Raw genomic sequence first — 27,662 nt, 5'->3', positions numbered from 1 at the left:
CTTCATTAATAACTAACGATGAACCTCCTGCTGAGCAGCCGGATCTTTTCCGCCAGACCATGTCACATGTAAACAGCCTCAGATAAATAACCTTCCAATGTTGGGAATCTGGCTTCTCTCTGATCAAAGCAGCTGCAGCAGCTTTCACACACAACTAACAAACAAACAAACAAACCAGTCAGAGGGGAAAGACGTCTGTTTTCATCTCTTTCTTCTAAAATAAATGACCACACGTTTTAACCCGGATACCAGAACTTTTTATTAGTGACATCCAGCTTTCCGTGTTCATCCCATCCTCCGCTCTGGCACTGATAGCCTGTACGCACCAAAGCTGTGCGTCATTCAGTAATTCTAAACATGCCAGAAATTAAATGAATAGGATTTGGCATTTGTGGACAAAATGAAGAGATTACTGATGAGAACTTCAGGTCCAGGCTGGCTTATTTGTCTGAGTTTGAACGTGTTTGGACCACCAGCTCAGGGAAGCCCGTCCGTTCATCCATCTCTCTGCTGAAGTGCAGGTCCACCGCCTCACCAATAACAACCTCAGCTGTGGTGAACACCTCCAGACCCCCTAGGACGTGACCGCCAATGGTCCGGCCCTCCAAGTCTGACAGGCTAATGTGGAGATGGGCATCCTGGTTGAGCGTCCCGACCAGAGAGACAATCTCAAATCGTCCACTGAGGTGCATCACCTGAGGGAGAGGACAAAGAGCCGACATGAAACAATGGACCTGGTCTGGTCAGGGTCCTGCAGAGCCTGCCTACCCAGCTTCCATATTCATCAACGGATCCAGTACCAGAAGCATGTTTGAGTAAAATGACAGTGGCATGAATACCCAACAGATTCCAGTGTTATTATTACTGAACTGAAACTGCACCAGAGAAGCTACGAGAACTCTGAAGTCAGATTTCGCCTCATTATAACCAGAAAATGTTAACCTTACAACTCAGTCCTCTTTCAGTTTTTATTTCTTTAATGTTTTTTTATTAAAAATGTTTAAAATAATAATAAATAAATTAATACAAATTTATAAAATTTTTCTTAAAGAATAAAAATGTTAATAAAAAATCTCTTTATTAATAAAATGGTACATTTAAGTTTTCTTTCTTTAGTTTGTATTTCTTCGGGTTCTGTTAAAGAAATTTTTTAATAATTAATTTCTGATTAGAATGAATGTATAGAAAAAAAAAGCCTCCCGTGGGCTCACCACCTGCAGGAGGGGCCATAGGGGTCGGGTGCAGTGTGAACTGGGCGGCAGGACCCTGGCGGTCTGATCCTCGGCTGCAGAAGTTAGCTCTAGGGACGTGGAATGTCACCTCTCTGGCGGGGAAGGAGCCTGAGCTGATGCACGAGGTTGGGCGGTTCTGGCTAGATATAGTTGGACTCACCGCGACGCACGACTTGGGCTCTGGAACCACTGTCCTTGGGAGGGGCTGGACCCTCTTCCATTCTGGAGTCGCTCCTGGTGAGAGGCGCCGAGCAGGTGTGGGCATGTTCATTGCCCCCCAACTTGGCGCCTGTATGTTGGGGTTTACCCTGGTGGACGAAAAGGTAGCCTACCACCGCCTTCGGTGGGGGGGCGGGTCCTGACTGTTGTTTGTGCTTATGCACCAAGCAGCAGTTCAGAGTACCCAGCCTTTTTGGAGTCCTTGGAGGGGGTGTTGGAGAGCACTCCTTCCAGGGACTCCCTCGTTCTGCTGGGGGACTTCAATGCTCACGTGGGCAAAGACAGCGAGACCTGGAGGGGCGTGATTGGGAGGAACGGTCCCCCTGATCTGAATCCGAGTGGTGTTTTGTTTCTGTGCTCATCATGGACTGTCCATAACGAACACCTTGTTCAGACATAACAGTGTCCACATGTGCACTTGGCACCAGGACACTCTAGGCTGCAGTTCGATGATCGACTACATGTTCTGGACACTTGGGTGAAGATAGGTGTGGAGCTGTCAACTGATCACCACCTGGTGGTGAGTTGGCTCAGATGGTGGGGGAGGATGCCGGTCAGGCCTGGCAGACCCAAGCGTGTTATGAGGGTCTGCTGGGAACGTCTGGCAGAGTCCCCTGTCAGAAAGAGTTTCAACTCCCATTTCCAGCAGAGCTTCAAACATGTCCAAGGCGGGGGACATTGAGTCCGAGTGGGCTGCGTTTCATGCCTCTATTGTCAAGGCAGCCAGCCACAGCTTTGGCCGTAAGGTTGTCGGTGCCTGTCATGGCAGTAACCTCTGAACTCGTTGGTGGACACCGGCAGTAAGAGATGCCGTCAAGCTGAAGAAGGAGTCCTATCGGGCCTTTTTGGCCTGTGGGACTCCAGAGGCAGCTGATGGGCATCAGTGGGCTAAGTGGAGTGCAGTTTCGGTGGTCGCTAAGGCCACCTGCTGTTGACCTCGGGTTCTGTTAAAGACGTTGTGAGGCGGTGGAAGGTATACTTCAAAGACCTTCTCAATCCCACCACCACGTCTTCCGATGAGGAAGCAGAGTCTGGGGTAGCTGGTGCTGGCTCTCATATTTCTGGGGCAGAGGTCGGTGAGGGTGTTAAAAAGCTCCTTGGTGGCAAGGCCCCGGGGGTGGATGAGGTTTCCCCAGAGTTCCTTAAGGCTCTGGATGCTGTAGGGCTGTCTTGGCTGACACGCCAAGGGGGTGACAGTTCCCCTGGACTGGCAGACTGGGGTGGTGGTCCCCCTCTTCAAAAAGGGGGACCGGAGGGTGTGCTCCAACTACACTGATTCTGTTCATAACTTTTATGGGCAGAATTTCTAGGCACAGCCGAGGTGTTGAGGGGATCCGGTTTGGTGGCCTTGTGGTGGAGAGGGAAGTCTGGGTTTCCCTGCTTAGGCAGCTGCCCCCGCGACCCGACTCTGGATAAGCGGAAGAAAATGGATGGATGGTATCGAAAAAATGTAAAAGAATTATATGATCTGGATATTAAAGAAATATTTTTTAATTTCAATTTAAAAATTAAAAAAATTATTTCTTAAAAAACTAATTTATTTTTTAAAATAAATCCAAAGACATGCATGCCAGGTTAATTGGGTACTCCAAATTCTCCCTAGGAGTGAGCGCAAGTGTGAATTGTTGTTGGCCCTGTGATGGACTGGTGACCTGTCCAGGTGTATCTGCCTCTCGCCTGTTAAAATGCTGGGGTAGGCTCCAGCTTACCCGCAACCTGTAATGGACTAAGCCGTTAAGATACTGAATGAATGAATTTTATGACATTTATTAGGGACCAAGTACATGTAGTATCCATGTTTCCCTCATACCAAAGCTAACAAGGCTAACATTCATCTGCAGCCCCTGGCAGGGCACCACCCCTCCACCCAGCAACACACCATCTTCATCACCATAACTACCATCATCATCATCATTAAGACCATAACTACCATCATCATCATCATCACCACCACCACCAACGTTATCATCATCATCATGATAATCATCATCACCAACATAACTTCCATCCGTCATGCTCCGTGGTACAGGGCTCAGGTTTCCCAGCTGCCCTGAAGGCATCTTCCCTTCATTTATTCATGATTGCTGATGCGCTCCACCTGCGCTGAGCGCCTTATATGCCTGCTGGTGACAATCTTCCCTGCCAGATTGTCTTGGTTCATCCCTGTCCGTATCCAGCCTTTGTATTTCTGCCTGTCTGTCGTTGACCTTCTTGTCTGGATCTGGATTTTGCCTCTGCCTGCCCCCTGTCTGGCACTCTGCTTGTTTATGTTTGGATCTCCTGGCTCTCTGACTTCTGGAATTGTTAACAGGAATAAGATATTGGATTACGGACTCAACCTTCCTTGCCCCACCGGAGATACTCTTGACTCCCCCCTGTCTGCCATACAGCAGCCTGGCCTACGGTCAGTGTATCCCCTTCTAACCTCTCCTCTGCTCAGCAGCTTTTCTCACACACACCGCAGCGGGTCTCCCCTTGGATTCCCACAAGCCAGACTCTGGAGACGATCCTCATTCATTCGCTGGAACTCACTCTGCTGGTACGTCAGCCATTACTTCACTGCATTGTCACCTACAACTTCCTGCTTCCTAATCTCTGTCTCATATATCCACAGACGCCTGACCGTAGAGAGACCGGATTGCACAATCTTTCATGCCTTGTGTATTATAAAATATCTGACACCCATCCCTGGAATTCTGAGCATTTCCTGAGTCCACACACCAGTGTCATGACACCATCATCATCACCACCAACGTCATCATCATCACCACCATAACTACCATCATCATCATCACCACCATAACTACCATGATCATCATCACCACCAACGTCACCCTCATCATAACTACCATCATTATCATCATCACCATATCTACCATCATCATCATCACCACCATAACTACCATGATCATCATCACCATCAACGTCATCATCATCATAACTACCATCATCATCATCATCACCATATCTACCATCATCATCATCACCACCAACATCATCATCATCACCACCATAACTACCATCATCATCATCATCACCACAACATAATCATCATCACCACCATAACTACCGTCATCAACACCAATGTTATCATCATCATCATCATCATCATCACCACCAACGTCATCATCATCATAACTATCATCATCGTCAACACCAAAGTTATTATCATCATCATCACGACTATCACCAGCACCATCATCACCACCATATCTACCATCATCATCATCAACACCAACGTTATCATCATCATCACGACTATCACCAGCACCATCATCACCACCATAACTACCATCATCATCATCACCACCATAACTACCGTCATCATCAACACCAACGTTATCATCATCATCATCATCACCACCAACGTCATCATTATCACCACCATAACTACCATCATCATCATCATCATCACCACAACATAATCATCATCACCACCATAACTACCGTCATCAACACCAATGTTATCATCATCATCATCATCACCACCAACGTCATCATCATCATAACTATCATCATCGTCAACACCAAAGTTATTATCATCATCATCACGACTATCACCAGCACCATCATCACCACCATATCTACCATCATCATCATCAACACCAACGTTATCATCATCATCACGACTATCACCAGCACCATCATCACCACCATATCTACCATCATCATCATCATCACCACCATAACTACCATCATCATTATCATCAAGACTAACATCATCATCAATAATGGGCCCTCAGGCCCAGTGTAGAGATGCCTTTTTTTTATCCTCTCCAGCTACATCTTACTCCCCTAATGTTACCTTTCTCCTATATCTAAGACAAAGGAGCGCTGTAGAAACGGCTGCTGCCTCAGTATGCCTGATCCTGTTTGTGTTATATGTTGTTATTGTCTAGTCTTGGATGGGTTGTACTGGAAACACAATTTCCCTGAGGAAGTCCAAAGGGATTAATAAAGTATTCTGATTCTGATCATCACCACCATATCTACTATCATCATCATCACCACCAACATCGTCGTCACCACCATAACTACCGTCATCATCATCACCAACGTTATCATCATCATCATGATAATCATCATCATCATCACCACCAACGTCGTCATCATCACCACCATTTCTACCATCATCATCATCATCACCACCACCATATCTACCATCATCATCACCAACATCGTCATCGTCACCACCATAACTACCGTCATCATCATCACCAACGTTATCATCATCATCATGATAATCATCATCATCATCACCACCAACGTCATCATCATCACCACCATTTCTACCATCATCATCATCATCACCACCACCATATCTACCATCATCATCACCAACATCGTCATCGTCACCACCATAACCACCGTCATCATCATCACCAACGTTATCATCATCATCATGATAATCATCATCACCACCACCATAACTACCGTCATCATCATCACCACCATATCTACCATCATCATCACCACCAACATCATCATCACCACCATAACTACTGTCATCATCAACACCAACGTTATCATCATCATCATCATCATCACCACCATAACTTCCCACCTCATCATCTTTTCTGTTTTCTAGCTGGATTTTACCAGAATCTCTCCAGGATACCTGGTTTGTATTTGTTGCCATGGCATTGGCCAGCCGCAGCGTTGCCTTGGTAACACTGCCCACACATGTGATGATGAACGGTGCCTGCAAGCGTCTCTGCTCCACGAATGCCTGCAGAGATCCCAGCAGTTCCTGGCCTGGACCAATCCGGACTGCATGGACCTGAAGACATGACCCTGTCCCCGATGAGCTCTGAAAGAAATATTTTTTGTCTGGTTGTTTCTGGCCTCATTTTGTCCTGTAACATAACAAACAACCTATCCACCAATCAGCCAAACAATCAATCCATCAATCAATAAATACAAAGTCAGGTTCTACTTGAAAATATTTAAAATACTATACTTTAAAATATTCATCATGGATGAAATAAGCACTTTTTAAAAATAAATAAATAAATAGTCATTTTTAGTCTGATGTCAGATTCAACAGTTCAAATTAAAAACAAATATTTTTAATGTTTTAAATAACAATACAAAAAAAAAAAGGGATGCACCGATACCACATTTATACAAACCAACTACAAGTACTTACACGCGAGTACGAGTACTACCAAACCTGCAAGACCTTCCCTGAAAGAGACGTTGTCTGGATGGGAGCAGATGTTGCTCTAAAACATCTGGTTGCTGAGAAGATCACCTCCACACTGTCTTTATTCTTCATACCACTATTGCCATTATCAACACTTGTCCTTCCTTGTCCCTCCCAGTAGGACAGCAGCAGGCGTCTCTGGCCTCCTGTCATGGTGTTAATTGGCTTCTCTGCACCTCCAACTTGTTGACGCAGATGGCTGCTGTTCCTGAGTTTGGTTCTGCTGGAAAGCTCTTCCTCTTCTCTGCTCAGGCAGAGGATTCAACACAAGTGAAGGTGTAAAATCACTTTTGTTAGTGTGTCACTTTTTCTGAAGAGTCACAATGTGGCTGTAATGAGCTGGATTTGTGTTTTGAACTGGATTATAATGAAAGGGATTAACGAGGATAATAACCACATTGTTCTGGATTCAGCTGGCTGTTATTTGCCATGAACATGTTTCTTTATTGAAAAAATAAAAAAAAATAAAAAAAAAAACTCTTCCCTCCCCCTCCCTCCCATCTCTCCTGGGGAGGCTGGGTCCATCTCCAGGTCGGGTCCTCTACCAGAGTCCTGGGATCTTGAGGGTCCTCCAGCATCTTAGCTGTTCCTAGGACTGCTCTCTTCTGGATGGAGATGTCTGATGGTTCTCCAGGTATCTGGTGGAGACACTTCTCCAGTGTGGGGGACACGGCCCCCAGAGCTCCGATGACCCCTGGTACTACTGGTACCTTCACCTTCCAGGCTTTCTCCAGGTCTTCCTTGAGTCCTTGGTATTTCTCCAGGTTCCTTCTTCCTGGTTTTTTCCATCGGTGGGGATGCTACATCCATCACTACGGCTTTCCTTTGCTGCTTATCCATGATCACAATGTCCGGTTGGTTGGCCTCCACCATGTAGTTGGTCTGTATCTGGAAGTCCCACAGGACCTTAGTCCTCTCATTCTCCACCACCTTGGGAGGTGTTCCCATTGTGATCTAGGGGTCTCCAGTCCATACTCTGCTCAGATGTTTCTGGACACTATGCCGGCTACTTGGTTATGGTGTTCCATAACCACACCACACCATGGAGTAGACCTGGGATCCTGCATGGTGTGGTAGACCTAGAGTCCTGCATGGTGTGGTAGACCTGGAGTCCTGCATGGTGTGGTAGACCTAGAATCCTGCATGGTGTGGTAGACCTGGAGTCCTGTATGGTGTGGTAGACCTGGAGTCCTGCATGGTGTAGTAGGAGTCCTGCATGGTGTGGTAGACCTGGAGTCCTGCATGTTGTGGTAGACCTGGAGTCCTGCATGGTGTGGTAAATATGTGCTGTCCTTCAGTCTAGCCTTGAATTGTCTTGAAGTTGGCCTCCATGGTGGTCTGCCACAGCCTCAATGAGCCTGCAATGAAGGTTCTTAGAGTCCTGGTCTTGTACAGCTTTCCAGGATCCATATAAAGTGTTCTGTAAAATATTTTCATTGATTGAAGGATGTGACACGGTGGACAGTCATATTGTTTTATGTGAGGACACAGGGATGAAAAAGAAGTTGGTTAAAGAGTTTTCTCATAACAAACTTACAAGTAACAGAGGAAAACACAATAAGCTTCAAATCAAAGAACTACACGTGCTACACAAGAACTACACATGCTACACAAGAACTACACGAGCTACACAAGAACTAGGAGGCTTTTAGTCTTTTATCTCCACCACTGTTAATTTTTCAATTTGTCAATTTTTCACTGGTGTATTGTGGGTGTGTCCCAATCCTCGCACTTCTATACTTCCAACACTACATTTAAGTGCTTAGTGCGCTGGACACAGAAACTCCAGTAAAAACACTGAAAGTACCCGGATGCTGCCCTAAACGATGGACACTACACGCACTAAACGGACGCCATCTTGCTGACATACCGGAAGGGGAGGGACTTTCAACCAGTTTTTCAGAGCTGGCAGCCACAGACTCAGCGGTACCGATGCAGACGGAGGCTGTTTTCTACTGTTGTAAGTATGAAGTTATTTGATCATAATTCTAATATAAACTGCAGCAGGCTTCTTATCTCTTCTATCCCTGATGACAGTTATGGATCTGATCATTTGTTGGAGGCTGCAGTAGAGTTAGCAACGTAGATGTTAGCAGTTTTTTAGCCGGTTTCGCAGTAGATGGGCTATATCACTTTAGATAAGCCGTCTGCAAAGTACCCATAAAGTACATATATATAATATTGTTTGCTGTATATAACTGCCATTCTGTGTTTCACCATAGGTCACTGTTTTCTGCATCCCTGTTTTAGCATCTTCATTACTGCATTTGATATTTTAAATGATGATTTCTAGTATAATCGGTTTCCTGTTGCAGACGTAAACGGTATCAGTGTAAAGACCAATGAAAACACATGTATAATGTAAAATACTTTATTCAGTGAAGATATCTTTGCTTATTTAAAAGCTGTTTTATTTGTGTTTTAAATTGCACTTTATACTAACAAGTATGGGGGAGACATGCAAAGACACATGAACGTGTGCTGATGGTTTCTATTGTTATCTACTGAGATAGATTAATACAGTGGAGGCCACGGTTCTTTGTTTCACTCATGAGGCCTTTTAAAAGGATTTAATAGCATAAAAGTATGATGACATGCAAACACGTATGTTAACCTGATTTTGAATTTTGGAATAACTAAAAAAGTATATTAACGGAGCAGTGCTGCTATTAGGCAGCATGTAGGAGGTCATGTACCTTAAAATAAATAAGCATACGTTCTAATTCATGTGCAGCCCGAGGAGGATCCTGCACTGGATGCCACAACGTTTACAGGTGGGGTTAAGTAAGGAGGAAACAAAATAAAATCAAGTTTACAGGTGGGGTTAACTAAGGAGTTAAACAAAGTAAAATCAAGTTACAGGTGGGGTTAAGTAAGGAGGAAACAAAGTAAAATCATGTTTACAGGTGGGGTTAAGTAAGGAGTAAACAATAGTAAAATCATGTTTACAGGTGGGGTTAAGTAAGGAGGAAAACAAAGTAAAATCATGTTTTACAGTGGGGTTAAGTAAGGAGTAAACAAAGTAAAACCAAGTTTACAGGGTGGGGTTAAGTAAGGAGTAAACAAAGTAAACAAGTTTACAGGTGGGGTGTAACGTGAAGTGAGTAACGTGACAAAGTAAAACCAAGTTACAGGTGGGGTAAGTACGGAGTAGTAAACCAAGTTTACAGTGGTTAAAAGAGTAAACAAGTACAAGTTACAGGTGGGGTTAAAGTAAGGAGTAAACAAGTAAAACCAAGTTTACAGGTGGGGTTTAGTAAGGAGTCAACAAAGTAAAACCAAAGTTTACAGGTGGGGGGTTAAGTAAAGGAGTAAACAAAGTAAAACTTATGTTTACAGGTGGGTTACAGTAAGGAGTAAGCAAACGTAAAATCATGTTTACAGGTGGGGTTAGTAAGGAGTAAACAAAGTAAAATCATGTTTACAGGTGGGGTTAAGTAAGGAGTAAACAAAGTAAAATCATGTTTACAGGTGGGGATAAATAAGGAGTAAACAAAGTAAAATCATGTTTACAGGTGGGGTTAGGTAAGGAGTAAACAAAGTAAAACCAAGTTTACAGGTGGGGTTAAGTAAGGAGTAAACAAAGTAAAATCATGTTTACAGGTGGGGTTAAGTAAATAGTAAACAAAGTAAAACCAAGTTTACAGGTGGGGTTAAGTAAGTAGGAAAAAAGTAAAATAATGTTTACAGGTAGGGTTAAGTAAGGCGTAAACAAAGTAAATATCAGTTTACAGGTGGGTTAAGTAAGGAGTAAACAAAGTAAAACCAAGTTTACAGGTGGGGTTAAGTAAGGAGTAAACAAAGTAAAACCAAGTTTACAGGTGGGGATAAATAAGGAGTAAACAAAGTAAAATCATGTTTACAGGTGGGGTTAGGTAAGGAGTAAACAAAGTAAAACCAAGTTTACATGTGGGGTTAAGTAAGGCGTAAAGAAAGTAAAATCATGTTTACAGGTGGGGTTAAGTAAGGACGAAACAAAGTAAAATCATGTTTACAGGTGGGGTTAAGTAAGGAGTAAACAAAGTAAAATCATGTTTACAGGTGGGGTTAAGTAAGGAGTAAACAAAGTAAAAACCAAGTTTACAGGTTGGGGTTAAGTAAGGAGGAAACAAAGTAAAACCAAGCTTACAGGTGGGGTTAAATAAGGAGTAAACAAAGTAAAATCATGTTTACAGGTGGAGTTAAGTAAGGAGTAAACAAAGTAAAATCATGTTTACAGGTGGGGTTAAGTAAGGAGTAAACAAAGTAAAACCAAGTTTACAGGTGGGGTTAAGTAAGGAGTAAACAAAGTAAAACCAAGTTTACAGGTGGGGTTAAGTAAGGAGGAAACAAAGTCAAATCATGTTTACAGGTGGAGTTAAGTAAGGAGTAAACAAAGTAAAATCATGTTTACAGGTGGGGTTAAGTAAGGAGTAAACAAAGTAAAACCAAGTTTACAGGTGGGGTTAAGTAAGGAGTAAACAAAGTAAAACCAAGTTTACAGGTGGGGTTAAGTAAGGAGGAAACAAAGTAAAACCAAGTTTACAGGTGGAGTTAAGTAAAGGAGGAAACAAAGTAAAATCAGTTTACAGGTGGGGTTAAGTAAGGAGGAGAACAAAGTAAATCATGTTTACAGGTGGGGTTAAGTAAGCGGGGTAACAAAGTAAAATCATGTTTACAGGTGGGTTAAGTAAGGAGTAAACAAAGTAAAATCATGTTTACATGTGGGGTTAAGTAAGGCGTAAACAAAGTAAAACCAAGTTTACAGGTGGGGTTAAATAAGGAGTAAACAAAGTAAAATCATGTTTACAGGTGGGGTTAAGTAAGGAGTAAACAAAGTAAAATCATGTTTACAGGTGGGGTTAAGTAAGGAGTAAACAAAGTAAAATCATGTTTACAGGTGGGGTTAAGTAAGGAGTAAACAAAGTAAAATCAAGTTTAAAGGTGGGGTTAAGGAAGGAGTAAACAAAGTAAAACCAAGGTTACAGGTGGGGTTAAGTAAGGAGGAAACAAAGTAAAATCATGTTTACAGGTGGGGTTAAGTAATGGAGGAAACAAAGTAAAATCATGTTTACAGGTGGGGTTAAGTAAGGAGTAAACAAAGTAAAATCATGTTTACAGGTGGGGTTAAGTAAGGAGTAAACAAAGTAAAACCAACTTTACAGGTGGGGTTAAGTAAGGAGTAAACAAAGTAAAATCATGTTTACAGGTGGGGTTAAGTAAATAGTAAACAAAGTAAAACCAAGTTTACAGGTGGGGTTAAGTAAGTAGGAAAAAAAGTAAAATAATGTTTACAGGTGGGGTTAAGCAAGGCGTAAACAAAGTAAAATCATGTTTACAGGTGGGGTTAAGTAAGGAGTAAACAAAGTAAAACCATGTTTACAAGTGGGGTTAAGTAAGGAGGAAACAAAGTAAAATCATGTTTACAGGTGGGGTTAAGTAAGGAGTAAACAAAGTAAAACCAAGTTTACAGGTGGGGTTAAGTAAGGAGTAAACAAAGTAAAATCATGTTTACAGGTGGGGTTAAGTAAATAGTAAACAAAGTAAAACCAAGTTTACAGGTGGGGTTAAGTAAGTAGGAAAAAAAGTAAATAATGTTTACAGGTGGGGTTTAAGTAAGGCGTAAACAAAGTAAAATCATGTTTACAGGTGGGGTTAAGTAAGGAGTAAACAAAATAAAACCAAGTTTACAGGTGGGGTTAAGTAAGGAGTAAACAACAGTAAAACCAAGTTTACAGTGTGGGGATAATTAAGGAGTAAACAAAGTAAAATCATGTTACAGGTGGGGTTAGGTTAAGGGAGTAAACAAAGTAAAACCAAGTTTACATGTGGGGTTAAGTAATGGCGTAAGAAAGTAAAATCATGTTTACAGGTGGGGTTTAAGTAAGGACGAACCAAAGTAAAATCATGTTTACAGGTGGGGTTAAGTAAGGAGTAAACAAAGTAAAATCATGTTTACAGGTGGGTAAGTAAGGCGTAAACAAGTAAACCAAGTTACAGGTGGGGTTAAGTAAGGAGTAAACAATGTAAAACCAATTTACAGGTGGGGGTTAAGTAAGGAGTAAACAAAGCAAAACCAAGTTTACAGGTGGGGGTAAGTAAGGAGTAAACAAACTAAAATCAAAGTTTACAGGTGGGGTTAAATAAGGAGGTAAACAAAGTAAAATCATGTTTACAGGTGGGGTTAAGTAAGGAGTAAACAAAGTAAAATCATGTTTACAGGTGGGGTTAAGTAAGGAGTAAACAAAGTAAAATCATGTTTACAGGTGGGGTTAAGTAAGGAGTAACAAAGTAAAATCATGTTTACAGGTGGGGTCAAGTAAGGAGTAAACAAAGTAAAAGCAAGTTTACAGGTGGGGTTAAGTAAGGGGAAACAAAGTAAATCATGTTTACAGGTGGGTTAAGTAAGGAGTAAACCAAAGTAAAATCCATGTTTACAGTGGGGTTAAGTAAGGCGTAACAAAGTAAAACCAAGTTTACAGGTGGGGTTAAGTAAGGAGGAAACAAAGTAAAATCAGTTTACAGGTGGGGTTCAATAAGGAGTAAACAAAGTAAAACCAAGTTTACAGGTGGGGTAAGTAAGGAGGTAACAAAGTAAAACCAAGTTTACAGGTGGGGTTAAGTAAGGAGAAACCAAAGTAAATCAGTGTACAGGTGGGGGTTAAGTAAGGAGTAACAGCAAAGTAAAATCATGTTTACAGTCGTGTGGGTCTAAGTAGCGGGGGGGGGATAAAAACACAAGTAAACATCATGTTTACATGTGGGGTTCAGTAAGATGAGTAAACAAAGTAAAAGCAAGTTTAACAGGTGGGGTTAAGTAAGGAGGAAACAAAAGTTAAAATCCATGTTTACAGGTGGGAGTACGTAAGGAGTCAACAAAGTAAAAGTACAGGTGGGTTAAGTAAGGAGGAAACAAATGTAAAATCAAGTGTTTACAGGTGGGGTTAAAGTAAGGAGTAAACAAAGTAAATTTAGTTTACAGTTGGGGTTAAGTAAGGAGTAAACAAGTAAATCATGTTATCAGGTGGGGTTAAGTAAGGGAGTAAACAAAGTAAAATCATAGTTACCAGGTGAGGTTAAGTAAGGACGGAAACAAAGTCAAAATCAATGTTTAGAGGTGGGGTTAATAAGGAGTAAACAAAAGGTAAAACCCAAGTTTACAGGTGGGGTTAAGTAAGGAGTAAACAAAGTAAAATCATGTTTACAGGTGGGTTAAGTAAGGAGTAAACAAAGTAAAATCATGTTTACAGGTGGGGTTAAGTAAGGAGTAAACAAAGTAAAACCAAGTTTACAGGTGGGGTTAAGTAAGGAGTAAACAAAGTAAAACCAAGTTTACAGGTGGGGTTAAGTAAGGAGGAAACAAAGTAAAATCATGTTTACAGGTGGGGTTAAGTAAGGAGTAAACAAAGTAAAACATGTTTACAGGTGGGGTTAAGTAAGGAGTAAACAAAGTAAAACAAGTTTACAGGTGGGGTTAAGTAAGGAGTAAACAAAGTAAAACCAAGTTTACAGGTGGGGTTAAGTAAGGAGTAAACAAAGTAAAACCAAGTTTACAGGTGGGTTAAGTAAGGAGAAACAAAGTAAAATCAAGTTTACAGGTGGGGTTAAGTAAGGAGGAAACAAAGTAAAATCATGTTTACAGGTGGGGTTAAGTAAGGAGTAAACAAAGTAAAACAAGTTTACAGGTGGGGTTAAGTAAGGAGTAAACAAAGTAAAACAAGTTTACAGGTGGGGTTAAGTAAGGAGTAAACAAAGTAAAACCAAGTTTACAGGTGGGGTTAAGTAAGGAGTAAACAAAGTAAAATCATGTTTACAGGTGGGGTTAAGTAAGGAGTAAACAAAGTAAAATCCATTTTACAGGTGGGGTTAAGTAAGGAGTAAACAAAGTAAAACATGTTTACAGGTGGGGTTAATAAGGAGTAAACAAAGTAAAACAAGTTTACAGGTGGGGTTAAGGAAGTAAACAAAGTAAAACCAAGTTTACAGGTGGGGTTAAGTAAGGAGTAAACAAAGTAAAATCATGTTTACAGGTGGGGTTAAGTAAGGAGTAAACAAAGTAAAATCATGTTTACAGGTGGGGTTAAGTAAGGAGTAAACAAAGTAAAATCATGTTTACAGGTGGGGTTAAGTAAGGAGTAAACAAAGTAAAACCATTTTACAGGTGGGGTTAAGTAAGGAGTAAACAAAGTAAAATCATGTTTACAGGTGGGGTTAAGTAAATAGTAAACAAGTAAAACAAGTTTACAGGTGGGGTTAAGTAAGGAGAAAAAAGTAAAATCATGTTTACAGGTGGGGTTAAGTAAGGTAAACAAAGTAAAATCATGTTTACAGGTGGGGTTAAGTAAGGAGTAAACAAAGTAAAACCATGTTTACAGGTGGGGTTAAGTAAGGAGTAAACAAAGTAAAATCCAAGTTTACAGGTGGGGTTAAGTAAGGAGTAAACAAAGTAAAACCAAGTTTACAGGTGGGGTTAAGTAAGGAGTAAACAAAGTAAAATCATGTTTACAGGTGGGGTTAAGTAAGGAGTAAACAAAGTAAAACCAAGTTTACAGGTGGGGTTAAGTAAGGAGTAAAAAAGTAAAATAAGTTTACAGGTGGGGTTAAGTAAGGAGTAAACAAAGTAAAATCATGTTTACAGGTGGGGTTAAGTAAGGAGTAAACAAAGTAAAACCAAGTTACAGGTGGGGTTAAGTAAGGAGTAAACAAAGTAAAACAAGTTTACAGGTGGGGTTAAGTAAGGAGTAAACAAAGTAAAATCATGTTTACAGGTGGGGTTAGTAAGGAGTAAACAAAGTAAAACCAATTTACAGGTGGGGTTAAGTAAGGTAAAAAAGTAAAACCAAGTTTACAGGTGGGGTTAAGTAAGGAAACAAAGTAAAATCATGTTTACAGGTGGGGTTAAGTAAGGAGTAAACAAAGTAAAATCATGTTTACAGGTGGGGTTAAGTAAGAGTAAACAAAGTAAAACCAAGTTTACAGGTGGGGTTAAGTAAGGAGTAAACAAAGTAAACAATTTTACAGGTGGGGTTAAGTAAGGAGTAAACAAAGTAAAACCAAGTTAACAGGTGGGGTTAAGTAAGGAGTAAACAAAGTAAAACAAAGATTACAGGTGGGGTTAAGTAAGGAGTAAACAAAGTAAAATCAAGTTTACAGGTGGGGTTAAGTAAGGAGTAAACAAAGTAAAATCATGTTTACAGGTGGGTTAAGTAAGGAGTAAACAAAGTAAAACCAAGTTTACAGGTGGGGTTAAGTAAGGAGTAAACAAAGTAAAATCAAGTTTACAGGTGGGGTAAAGTAAGGAGTAAACAAAGTAAAACAAGTTTACAGGTGGGGTTAAGTAAGGGTAAACAAAGTAAAACATGTTTACAGGTGGGGTTAAGTAAGGAGTAAACAAAGTAAAATCATGTTTACAGGTGGGGTTAAGTAAGGAGTAAACAAAGTAAAACAAGTTTACAGGTGGGGTTAAGTAAGGAGTAAACAAAGTAAAATCATGTTTACAGGTGGGGTTAAGTAAGGAGTAAACAAAGTAAAACCATTTACAGGTGGGGTTAAGTAAGGAGTAAACAAAGTAAAACCAGTTTACAGGTGGGGTTAAGTACTAAACAAAGTAAAATCAAGTTTACAGGTGGGGTTAAGTAAGGAGTAAACAAAGTAAAATCAAGTTTACAGGTGGGGTTAAGTAAGGAGTAAACAAAGTAAAACAAGTTTACAGGTGGGGTTAAGTAAGGAGTAAACAAAGTAAAACAAGTTTACAGGTGGGGTTAAGTAAGGAGTAAACAAAGTAAAACCAAGTTTACAGGTGGGGTTAAGTAAGGAGTAAACAAAGTAAAATCATGTTTACAGTGGGGTTAAGTAAGGAGTAAACAAAGTAAAACAAGTTTACAGGTGGGGTTAAGTAAGGAGTAAACAAAGTAAAACAAGTTTACAGGTGGGGTTAAGTAAGGAGTAAACAAAGTAAAACCAAGTTTACAGGTGGGGTTAAGTAAGGAGTAAACAAAGTAAAACAAGTTTACAGGGGGGGTTAAGTAAGGAGTAAACAAAGTAAAATTGTTTACAGGTGGGGTTAAGTAAGGAGTAAACAAGTAAAATCATGTTTACAGGTGGGGTTAAGTAAGGAGTAAACAAAGTAAAACCAAGTTTACAGGTGGGGTTAAGTAAGGAGTAAACAAAGTAAAATCAAGTTTACAGGTGGGTTAAGTAAGGAGTAAACAAAGTAAAACCAAGTTTACAGGTGGGGTTAAGTAAGGAGTAAACAAAGTAAAATGTTTACAGGTGGGGTTAAGTAAGGAGTAAACAAAGTAAACCAAGTTTACAGGTGTGGGTTAAGTAAGGAGTAAACAAAGTAAAACCAAGTTTACAGGTGGGGTTAAGTAAGGAGTAAACAAAGTAAAACCAAGTTTACAGGTGGGGTTAAGTAAGGAGTAAACAAAGTAAAATCATGTTTACAGGTGGGGTTAAGTAAGGAGTAAACAAAGTAAAACCAAGTTTACAGGTGGGGTTAAGTAAGGAGTAAACAAAGTAAAATCATGTTTACAGGTGGGGTTAAGTAAGGAGTAAACAAAGTAAAACCAAGTTTACAGGTGGGGTTAAGTAAGGAGTAAACAAAGTAAAATCATGTTTACAGGTGGGGTTAAGTAAGGAGTAAAAAAGTAAAACCAAGTTTACAGGTGGGGTTAAGTAAGGAGTAAAAGTAAAATCATGTTTACAGGTGGGGTTAAGTAAGGAGTAAAACAAAGTAAAATCATGTTTACAGGTGGGGTTAAGTAAGGAGTAAACAAAGTAAAACATGTTTACAGGTGGGGTTAAGTAAGGAGTAAACAAAGTAAAACCAAGTTTACAGGTGGGGTTAAGTAAGGAGTAAACAAAGTAAAACCAATTTTACAGGTGGGGTTAAGTAAGGAGTAAACAAAGTAAAACCAAGTATACAGTTGGGGTTAAGTAAGGAGTAAACAAAGTAAAATCAAGTTTACAGGTGGGGTTAATAAGGAGTAAACAAAGTAAAACAAGTTTACAGGTGGGGTTAAGTAAGGAGTAAACAAGTAAAATCATGTTTACAGGTGGGTTAAGTAAGGAGGAAACAAAGTAAATCAGTTTACAGGTGGGGTTAAGTAAGGAGTAAACAAAGTAAAATCATGTTTACAGTGGGGTTAAGTAGGAGGAAACAAGTAAAACCAAGTTTACAGGTGGGGTTAAGTAAGGAGTAAACAAAGTAAAATCAGTTTACAGGTGGGGTTAAGTAAGGAGTAAAACAAAGTAAAATCATGTTTACAGGTGGGGTTAAGTAAGGAGTAAACAAAGTAAAACCAAGTTTACAGGTGGGGTTAAGTAAGGAGTAACAAAGTAAAACCAAGTTTACAGGTGGGTTAAGTAAGGAGTAAACAAAGTAAAACCAAGTTTACAGGTGGGGTTAAATAAGGAGTAAACAAAGTAAAATCAAGTTTACAGGTGGGGTTAAGTAAAGGAGTAAACAAAGTAAAATCATGTTACAGGTGGGGTTAAGTAAGGAGTAAACAAAGTAAAATCATGTTTACAGGTGGGGTTAAGTAAGGAGTAAACAAAGTAAAAGCAAGTTTACAGGTGGGGCTAAGTAAGGAGTAAACAAAGTAAAACCAAGTTTACAGGGTGGGGTTAAGTAAGGAGGAAACAAAGTAAAATCATGTTTACAGGTGGGGTTAAAGTAAGGAGTAAACAAGTAAAATCATGTTTACAGGTGGGGGTTAAGTACGGAGTAACAAGTAAAATCATGTTTACAGGTGTGGTTAAGTAAGGAGTAAACAAAGTAAATCATGTTTACAGGTGGGTTAAGTAAGAAGTAAACAAAGTAAAACACAAGTTTACAGGTGGGGGTAAGTAAGGAGTAAACAAAGTAAAATCATGTTTACAGGTGGGGTTAAGTAAGGAGGTAAACAAACAGTAAAACCAAGTTTACAGGTGGGGTTAAGTAAGGGAGTAAACAAGTAAAATCCAAGTTACAGGTGGGGTTAAGTAAGGAGGAACAAAGTAAAATCATGTTTACAGGTGGGGTTAAGTAAGGAGGTAAACAAAGTAAAATCATGTTTACAGGTGGGGTTAGTAAGGAGTAAACAAAGTAAAATCATGTTTACATGTGTGTGTTAAGTAAGCGCTATAACAAAGTAAAATCAATGTTTACAGGTGGGGTTAAGTAAGGAGTAAACAAGTAAAATCATGTTTACAGGTGGGGGTTAAGTAAGAGTAAACAAAGTAAAATCATGTTTACAGGTGGGGTTAAGTATAGGAGTAAACAAAGTAAAACCAAGTTTACAGGTGGGGTTAAGTAAGGAGTACCAATAGTAAAACAAGTTTACATGGTGGGGTTAAGTAAGGAGTAAACAAAGCTAAACACATGTTTACAGTGGGGTTAAAGTAAGGAGTAAACAAGTAAAATCATGTTTACAGGTGGGGTTAAATAAGGAGTAAACAAAGTAAAATCTTGTTTACAGGTGGGGTTTAAGTAAGGAGTAAACAAAGTAAATCATGTTTACAGGTGGGGTTAGTAAGGAGGAAACAAAGTAAAATCATGTTTACAGGTGAGGTTAAGTAAGGAGGAAACAAAGTAACAATCATAGTTTACAGGTGGGGTTAAGTAAGGAGGAAACAAGTAAAACCAAGTTTACCAGGTGGGGTAAGTAGGAGTAAACAAAGTAAAATCATGGTTTACAGGGGGTTAAGTAAGGAGTAAACAAAGTAAAATCAGGTTTACAGGTGGGGTTAAGTAAGGAGTAAACAAAGTAAAACAATGTTTACAGGTGGGGGTTAAGTAAGGAGTAAACAAAGTAAAACCAAGTTTACAGGTGGGGTTAAGTAAGGAGGAAACAAAGTAAAACCAAGTTTACAGGTGGGGTAAGTAAGGAGTAACAAAGTAAAATCAAGTTTACAGGTGGGGTTAAGTAGGAGATAAAACAAAGTAAAACAAGTTTACAGGTGGGGTTAAGTAAGGAGTAAACAAAGTAAAATTTTTACAGGTGGGGTTAAGTAAGGAGTAAACAAAGTAAAACCATGTTTACAGGTGGGGTTAAGTAAGGAGTAAACAAAGTAAAACCAAGTTTACAGGTGGGGTTAAGTAAGGAGTAAACAAAGTAAAACAAGTTTACAGGTGGGGTTAAGTAAGGAGTAAACAAAGTAAAACCAAGTTTACAGGTGGGGTTAAGTAAGGAGTAAACAAAGTAAAATGTTTTACAGGTGGGGTTAAGTAAGGAGTAAACAAAGTAAAATCAAGTTTACAGGTGGGGTTAAGTAAGGAGTAAACAAAGTAAAACCAAGTTTACAGGTGGGGTTAAGTAAGGAGTAAACAAAGTAAAACCAAGTTTACAGGTGGGGTTAATAAGGAAAACAAAGTAAAATCAGTTTACAGGTGGGGTTAAGTAAGGAGTAAACAAAGTAACAAGTTTACAGGTGGGGTTAAGTAAGGAGTAAAAAAGTAAATCATGTTTACAGGTGGGGTTAGTAAGGAGTAAACAAAGTAAAACCAAGTTTACAGTGGGGTTAAGTAAGGCGTAAACAAAGTAAAATCATGTTTACAGGTGGGGTTAAGTAAGGAGTAAACAAAGTAAAATCCATGTTTACAGGTGGGGTTAAGTAAGGAGTAAACAAAGTAAAATCATGTTTACAGGTGGGGTTAAGTAAGGAGTAAACAAAGTAAAACCAAGTTTACAGGTGGGGTTAAGTAAGGAGTAAACAAAGTAAAACCAGTTTACAGGTGGGGTTAAGTAAGGAGTAAACAAAGTAAAACCTGTTTACAGGTGGGGTTAAGTAAGGAGTAAACAAAGTAAAATCATGTTTACAGGTGGGGTTAAGTAAGGAGTAAACAAAGTAAAACCAAGTTTACAGGTGGGGTTAAGTAAGGAGTAAACAAAGTAAAACCAAGTTTTACAGGTGGGGTTAAGTAAGGAGTAAACAAAGTAAAATCATGTTTACAGGTGGGGTTAAGTAAGGAGTAAACAAAGTAAAATCAAGTTTACAGGTGGGGTTAAGTAAGGAGTAAACAAAGTAAAATCATGTTTACAGGTGGGGTTAAGTAAGGAGTAAACAAAGTAAAATCATGTTTACAGGTGGGTTAAGTAAGGAGTAAACAAAGTAAAATCATGTTTACAGGTGGGGTTAAGTAAGGAGTAAACAAAGTAAAAGCAAGTTTACAGGTGGGGTTAAGTAAGGAGTAAACAAAGTAAAACATGTTTACAGGTGGGGTTAAGTAAGGAGTAAACAAAGTAAAATCATGTTTACAGGTGGGGTTAAGTAAGGAGGAAACAAAGTAAAATCATGTTTACATGTGGGTAAGTAAGGAGTAAACAAAGTAAAATCAATGTTACAGGTGGGGTAAGTAAGGAGTAAACAAAGTAAAATCATGTTTACAGGTGGGTTAAGTAAGGAGTAAACAAAGTAAACATCATGTTTACAGGTGGGTTAATAGGAGTAAACAAAGTAAATCAAGTTTACAGGTGGGGTTAAGTAAGGAGTAAACAAAGTAAAATCATGTTTACAGGTGGGGTTAAGTAAGGAGTAAACAAAGTAAACATGTTTACAGGTGGGGTTAAGTAAGGAGGAAACAAAGTAAAACCAAGTTTACAGGTGGGGTTAAGTAAGAGTAAACAAAGTAAAATCAAGTTGTTACAGGTGGGGTTAAGTAGAGTAACAAAGTAAAATCAATGTTTACAGGTGGGGTTAAGTAAGGAGTAAACAAAGTAAAATCATGTTTACAGGTGGGTGTAAGTAAGGAGTAAACAAAGTAAAACCATTGTTACAGGTGGGGTTAAGTAAGGAGTAAACAAAGTAAAATCATGTTTACAGGTGGGGTTAAGTAAGGAGGAAACAAAGTAAAATCATGTTTACAGTGGAGTTAAGTAAGGAGTAAACAAGTAATACCAAGTTTACAGTTGGGGTTAGTAAAGGAGTAACAAAGTAAAAATCATGTTTACAGGTGGGGTTAAGGTAAGGAGTAACAAGTAAAACCAAGTTTACAGTGTGGGGTTAAGTAAGGAGTAAACAAAGTAAATCAGTTTCAGGTGGGGTTAAGTAAGGAAGAAACAAAGTAAAATCATTGTTTACAGGTGGGGTTAAGTAAGGAGTAAACAAAGTAAAATCATGTTTACAGGTGGGGTTAAGTAAGGAGTAAACAAAGTAAACCAAGTTTACAGTTGGGGATTAAGTAAGGAGTAAACAAAGTAAAAATATGTTTACAGGTGGGGTTAAGTAGAGGAGTAACAAAGTAAAACTCATGTTACAGGTGGGGTTAAGTAAGGAGTAACAAAGTAAAACCATAGTTTACAGGTGGGGTTAAGTAAGGAGTAAACAGAAGTAAACAATTTTACAGGTGGGGTTAAGTAAGGAGTAACAAAGTAAAATATGTTTAAAGGTGGGGTAAGTAAGGAGTAAACAAAGTAAAATCATGTTTACAGGTGTGGTTAAGTAGGACGGTAAACAAAGTAAAATCATGTTTACAGGTGGGTTAAAGTAAGGAGTAAACAACAGTAAAACAAGTTTACAGGTGGGGTTAAGTAAGGAGTAAACAAGTACAACCAATTTTACAGGTGGGGGTAAGTAGGAGTAAACAAAGCAAAACCCTATGCTTTACAGGTGGGGGTAAGTAAGGAGTAAACAAACTAAAATCACAGTTTACAGGTGGGGTTAAATAAGAGTAACCAAAGTAAAATCATGTTTACAGGTGGGGTTTAAGTAAGGAGTAAACAAAGTAAAATCATGTTTACAGGTGGGGTTAAGTAAGGAGTAAACAAAGTAAAATCATGTTTACAGGTGGGGTCAAGTAAGGAGTAAACAAGTAAAACAATGTTACAGGTGGGGTCAGTAAGGAGGAAACAATGTAAAACCAAGTTTACAGGTGGGGTTAAATAAGGAGTAAACAAAGTAAAACATGTTTACAGGTGGGGTTAAGTAAGGAGTAAAAAAGTAAAACCAATGTTTACAGGTGGGGTTAAGTAAGGATGTAAACAAAGTAAAACCAATGTTTACAGGTGGGGTTAAGTAAGGAGTAAACAAAGTAAAATCAGTTTACAGGTGGGGTTAAGTATAGAGTAAACAAAGTAAAATCAATGTTTTACAGGGTGGGGTTAATTAAGGACGTAAACAAGTAAAATCATGTTTACAGGTGGGGTTAAGTAAGGAGTAAACAAAGTAAAATCAATGTTTACAGGTGGGGTTAAGTAAGGAGTAAACAAAGTAAAATCAAGTTTACAGGTGGGGTTAAGTAAGGAGTAAACAAAGTAAAACCAAGTTTACATGTGGGGTTAAGTAAGGAGTAAAGAAAGTAAAATCATGTTTACAGGTGGGGTTAAGTAAGGAGTAAACAAAGTAAAATCATGTTTACAGGTGGGGTTAAGTAAGGAGTAAACAAAGTAAAATCATGTTTACAGGTGGGGTTAAGTAAGGAGTAAACAAAGTAAAATCCATGTTTACAGGTGGGGTTAAGTAAAGGACGTAAACGAAGTAAAATCCATGTTTACAGGTGGGGTTAAGTAAGGAGTAACAAAGGTAGAAATCATGTTACAGGTGGGGTTAAAGTAAGGAGTAAACAAGTAAAACCATGTTTACAGGTGGGGGTTAAGTAAGGAGTAACAATGTAAAACCAAGTTTACAGGTGGGGGTTAAGTAAGGAGTAAACAAAGCAAAATCCATTTTACAGGTGGGGTAAGTAAGGAGTAAACAAACTAAAATCAAGTTTACAGGTGGGGTTAAGTAAGGAGTAAACAAAGTAAAATCATGTTTACAGGTGGGGTTAAGTAAGGAGTAAACAAAGTAAAATCAATGTTTACAGGTGGGGTTAAGTAAGGAGTAAACAAAGTAAAATCAGTTTACAGGTGGGGTAAAGTAAGGAGTAAACAAAGTAAAACCAAGTTTACAGGTGGGGTTAAGTAAGGAGGAAACAAAGTAAAACTCAAGTTTACAGGTGGGGTTAAATAAGGAGTAAACAAAGTAAAATCATGTTTTACAGGTGGGGTTAAGTAAGGAGTAAACAAAGTAAAATCATGTTTACAGGTGGGGTTAAGTAAGGAGTAAACAAAGTAAAACCAAGTTTACAGGTGGGGTTAAGTAAGGAGTAAACAAAGTAAAACCATGTTTACAGGTGGGGTTAAGTAAGGAGGAAACAAAGTAAAACCAAGTTTACAGGTGGAGTTAAGTAAGGAGGAAACAAAGTAAAATCAAGTTTACAAGTGGGGTTAAGTAAGGAGTAAACAAAGTAAAATCAAGTTTACAGGTGGGGTTAAGTAAGGAGGAAACAAAGTAAAATCATGTTTACAGGTGGGGTTAAGGAAGGGGGAAACAAAGTAAAATCATGTTTACAGGTGGGTTAAGTAAGGAGTAAACAAAGTAAAATCATGTTTACATGTGGGGTTAAGTAAGGCGTAAACAAAGTAAAACCAAGTTTACAGGTGGGGTTAAATAAGGAGTAAACAACGTAAAATCATGTTTACAGGTGGGGTTAAGTAAGGAGTAAACAAAGTAAAACCAAGTTTACAGGTGGGGTTAAGTAAGGAGGAAACAAAGTAAAACCAAGTTTACAGGTGGGGTTAAGTAAGGAGTAAACAAAATAAAATCAAGTTTACAGGTGGGGTTAAGTAAGGAGTAAACAAAGTAAAATCATGTTTACAGGTGGGGTTAAGTAAGGAGTAAACAAAGTAAAATCATGTTTACAGGTGGGGTTAAGTAAGGACTAAACAAAGTAAAACCAAGTTTACAGGTGGGGTTAAGTAAGGAGTAAACAAAGTAAAAGCAAGTTTACAGGTGGGGTTAAGTAAGGAGTAAACAAAGTAAAACCAAGTTTAGAGGTGGGGTTACGTAAGGAGGAAACAAAGTAAAATCATGTTTACATGTGGGGTTAAGTAAGGAGTAAACAACGTAAAACCAAGTTTACAGGTGGGGTTAAGTAAGGAGTAAACAAAGTAAAACCAAGTTTACAGGTGGGGTTAAGTAAGGAGTAAACAAAGTAAAACCAAGTTTACAGGTGGGGTTAAATAAGGAGTAAACAAAGTAAAATCATGTTTACAGGTGGGGTTAAGTAAGGAGTAAACAAAGTAAAACCAAGTTTACAGGTGGGGTTAAATAAGGAGTAAACAAAGTAAAATCATGTTTACAGGTGGGGTTAAGTAAGGAGTAAACAAAGTAAAACCAAGTTTACAGGTGGGGTTAAGTAAGGAGTAAACAAAGTAAAACCAAGTTTACAGGTGGGGTTAAATAAGGAGTAAACAAAGTAAAATCATGTTTACAGGTGGGGTTAAGTAAGGAGTAAACAAAGTAAAACCAAGTTTACAGGTGGGGTTAAATAAGGAGTAAACAAAGTAAAATCATGTTTACAGGTGGGGTTAAGTAAGGATTAAACAAAGTAAAACCAAGTTTACAGGTGGGGTTACGTAAGGAGGAAACAAAGTAAAATCATGTTTACATGTGGGGTTAAGTAAGGAGTAAACAAAGTAAAACCAAGTTTACAGGTGGGGTTAAGTAAGGAGTAAACAAAGTAAAACCAAGTTTACAGGTGGGGTTAAGTAAGGAGTAAACAAAGTAAAACCAAGTTTACAGGTGGGGTTAAATAAGGAGTAAACAAAGTAAAATCATGTTTACAGGTGGGGTTAAGTAAGGAGTAAACAAAGTAAAACCAAGTTTACAGGTGGGGTTAAATAAGGAGTAAACAAAGTAAAATCATGTTTACAGGTGGGGTTAAGTAAGGAGTAAACAAAGGGAAACCAAGTTTACAGGTGGGGTTAAGTAAGGAGGAAACAAAGTAAAACCAAGTTTACAGGTGGGGTTAAGTAAGGAGTAAACAAAGTAAAACCATGTTTACAGGTGGGGTTAAGTAAGGAGTAAACAAAGTAAAACCAAGTTTACAGGTGGGGTTAAATAAGGAGTAAACAAAGTAAAATCATGTTTACAGGTGGGGTTAAGTAAGGAGTAAACAAAGGGAAACCAAGTTTACAGGTGGGGTTAAGTAAGGAGGAAACAAAGTAAAACCAAGTTTACAGGTGGGGTTAAGTAAGGAGTAAACAAAGTAAAACCAAGTTTACAGGTGGGGTTAAATAAGGAGTAAACAAAGTAAAATCATGTTTACAGGTGCGGTTGAGTAAGGAGTAAAGAAAGTGAAACCAAGTTTACAGGTGGGGTTAAGTAAGGAGGAAACAAAGTAAAATCATGTTTACAGGTGCGGTTGAGTAAGGAGTAAACAAAGTGAAACCAAGTTTACAGGTGGGGTTAAGTAAGGAGGAAACAAAGTAAAATCATGTTTACAGGTGGGGTTAAGTAAGGAGTAAACAATGTAAAACCAAGTTTACAGGTGGGGTTAAGTAAGGAATAAACAAAGTAAAACCAAGTTTATAGGTGGGGTTAAGTAAGGAGTAAACAAAGTAAAACCAAGTTTACAGGTGGGTTAAGTAAGGAGAAAACAAAGTAAAACCAAGTTTACAGGTGGGGTTAAGTAAGGAGTAAACAAAGTAAAACCAAGTTTACAGGTGGGGTTAAATAAGGAGTAAACAAAGTAAAATCATGTTTACAGGTGGGGTTAAGTAAGGAGTAAACAAAGTAAAATCATGTTTACAGGTGGGGTTAAGTAAGGAGTAAACAAAGTAAAACCAAGTTTACAGGTGGGGTTAAGTAAGGAGTAAACAAAGTAAAAGCAAGTTTACAGGTGGGGTTAAGTAAATAGTAAACAAAGTAAAATCAGGTTTACAGGTGGGGTTAAGTAAGGAGTAAACAAAGTAAAACCAAGTTTACAGGTGGGGTTAAGTAAATAGTAAACAAAGTAAAATCAGGTTTACAGGTGGGGTTAAGTAAGGAGTAAACAAAGTAAAAGCATGTTTACAGGTGGGGTTAAGTAAGGAGTAAATAAAGTAAAACCATGTTTACAGGTGGGGTTAAGTAAGGCGTAAAGAAAGTAAAAGCAAGTTTACAGGTGGGGTTAAGTAAGGAGTAAACAAAGTAAAAGCATGTTTACAGGTGGGGTTAAGTAAGGAGTAAACAAAGTAAAACCATGTTTACAGGTGGGTTTTAAGTAAGGAGTAAACAAAGTAAAACCAAGGTTACAGGTGGGGTTAAATAAGGAGTAAACAAAGTAAAATCATGTTTACAGGTGGGGTTAAGTAAGGAGTAAACAAAGTAAAACCAAGTTTACAGGTGGGGTTAAGTAAGGAGTTATTTCCTCCTGAAGGGATTATTTCCTCCTGCTTCTTCCACGGTTCTGTTGCTCCCCTCTCAACAGTTTTTAGATGAATCACTAACATTTATTTTTTTCCAAGAACCAGAAAACAGATGTTTCTTGAGGGCTTATGTTACTTTTTCTCCTACGTTTGACGAATTCCGGAAACGAATTCAAACACACCTTTACTGCAGCAGCTGTTTCAGACCAGCTGTTGTTTTCACCTGATCAATAAAAACACGCAGAAACTAAAAAAAAAAAAACATCTTGAAGAAGGAATCAGTCTGAGAGCTCAACCTAAAAGCAGAAACGTGAACTCACCATTCTTCACAAGGCTGCGTTCTCCTACACGTCTCACCAGGAACTGCGCATGCTCGACATCACTTCCTGTTGAGTGGACATGTGGAATTTAATGTTTTGGTCTCTTACCGCCCCCTGCTGGTGGAACTGAAACACTGCAGCATGGAATGTTCAGCCTGTTTGTTTGTTTGTTTGTTGGTTGGTTGGTTGGTTGGTTGGTTGGTTGGTTGGTTGGTTGGTTGGTTGGTTGGTTGGTTGGTTGGTTTGTTTGTGTTAAATGTTCCGCTACGTGAATCTACATGTTTCTATTGATTAAACATTATTATTAGGATTATTTTTACATTATAAATGTTCTATAACAAATTAGGATGAAAGGAGCTTTTTAATTTCCTTCTTTGTAAAACTGGATGTAAATTTTATTGAACTGTTTTTTTCTGGATACAGAGGTTTTTGATTTCTCAGTTCGGGGAATTTGGGACAAAACCAGAGCAAAATAAAAATGATCTCAGCTCTAATCTCGGAGTCCAGAGCTGAACTGAAACCTGCTTTACGTCGTCAGACCTTTGCAGAGACG

At 38.8% G+C, this 27,662-nt stretch overlaps 1 protein-coding gene across 3 annotated transcripts; it reads right to left on the bottom strand.

Moving 5' to 3' along the window:
• Positions 1-241: 241 nt before the first annotated feature.
• On the bottom strand, positions 242-27,175 carry LOC121633975 (bifunctional protein GlmU-like). Of its 3 annotated transcripts, XM_041976347.1 has the most exons (4): positions 27,110-27,175; positions 6,070-6,261; positions 413-695; positions 242-316 (listed from the first exon to the last, which is right to left on the bottom strand). In XM_041976347.1, exons 1-3 carry the CDS (start codon positions 27,110-27,112, stop codon positions 441-443), a joined length of 450 nt encoding a protein of 149 aa, XP_041832281.1. In that variant the 5' UTR covers positions 27,113-27,175; the 3' UTR covers positions 242-316; positions 413-440. The 3 variants fall into 3 exon arrangements, with proteins under 3 accessions (XP_041832281.1, XP_041832280.1, XP_041832282.1); XM_041976346.1 differs by having other exon boundaries at positions 242-695; XM_041976348.1 differs by lacking the exon at positions 27,110-27,175 and adding an exon at positions 6,601-7,089 and having other exon boundaries at positions 242-695.
• Between the last annotated feature and the right edge of the window lie 487 nt (positions 27,176-27,662).

Source organism: Melanotaenia boesemani, chromosome 22, assembly GCF_017639745.1.
Source record: "Melanotaenia boesemani isolate fMelBoe1 chromosome 22, fMelBoe1.pri, whole genome shotgun sequence".
NCBI lineage: Eukaryota > Metazoa > Chordata > Actinopteri > Atheriniformes > Melanotaeniidae > Melanotaenia > Melanotaenia boesemani.
The sequence above is the reverse complement of the archived record's forward strand: the minus strand, read 5'-3'. Positions and strand labels throughout refer to the sequence as shown.

What these genes read in the sequence shown, in the direction of transcription:
- LOC121633975 (XM_041976346.1), bottom strand. An exon ending in TGGCAACAAATACAAACCAG is followed by an intron (nt 696 to 6,069) that starts GTATCCTGGAGA and finishes CCTCTCCCTCAG; the next exon opens with GTGATGCACCTCAGTGGACG.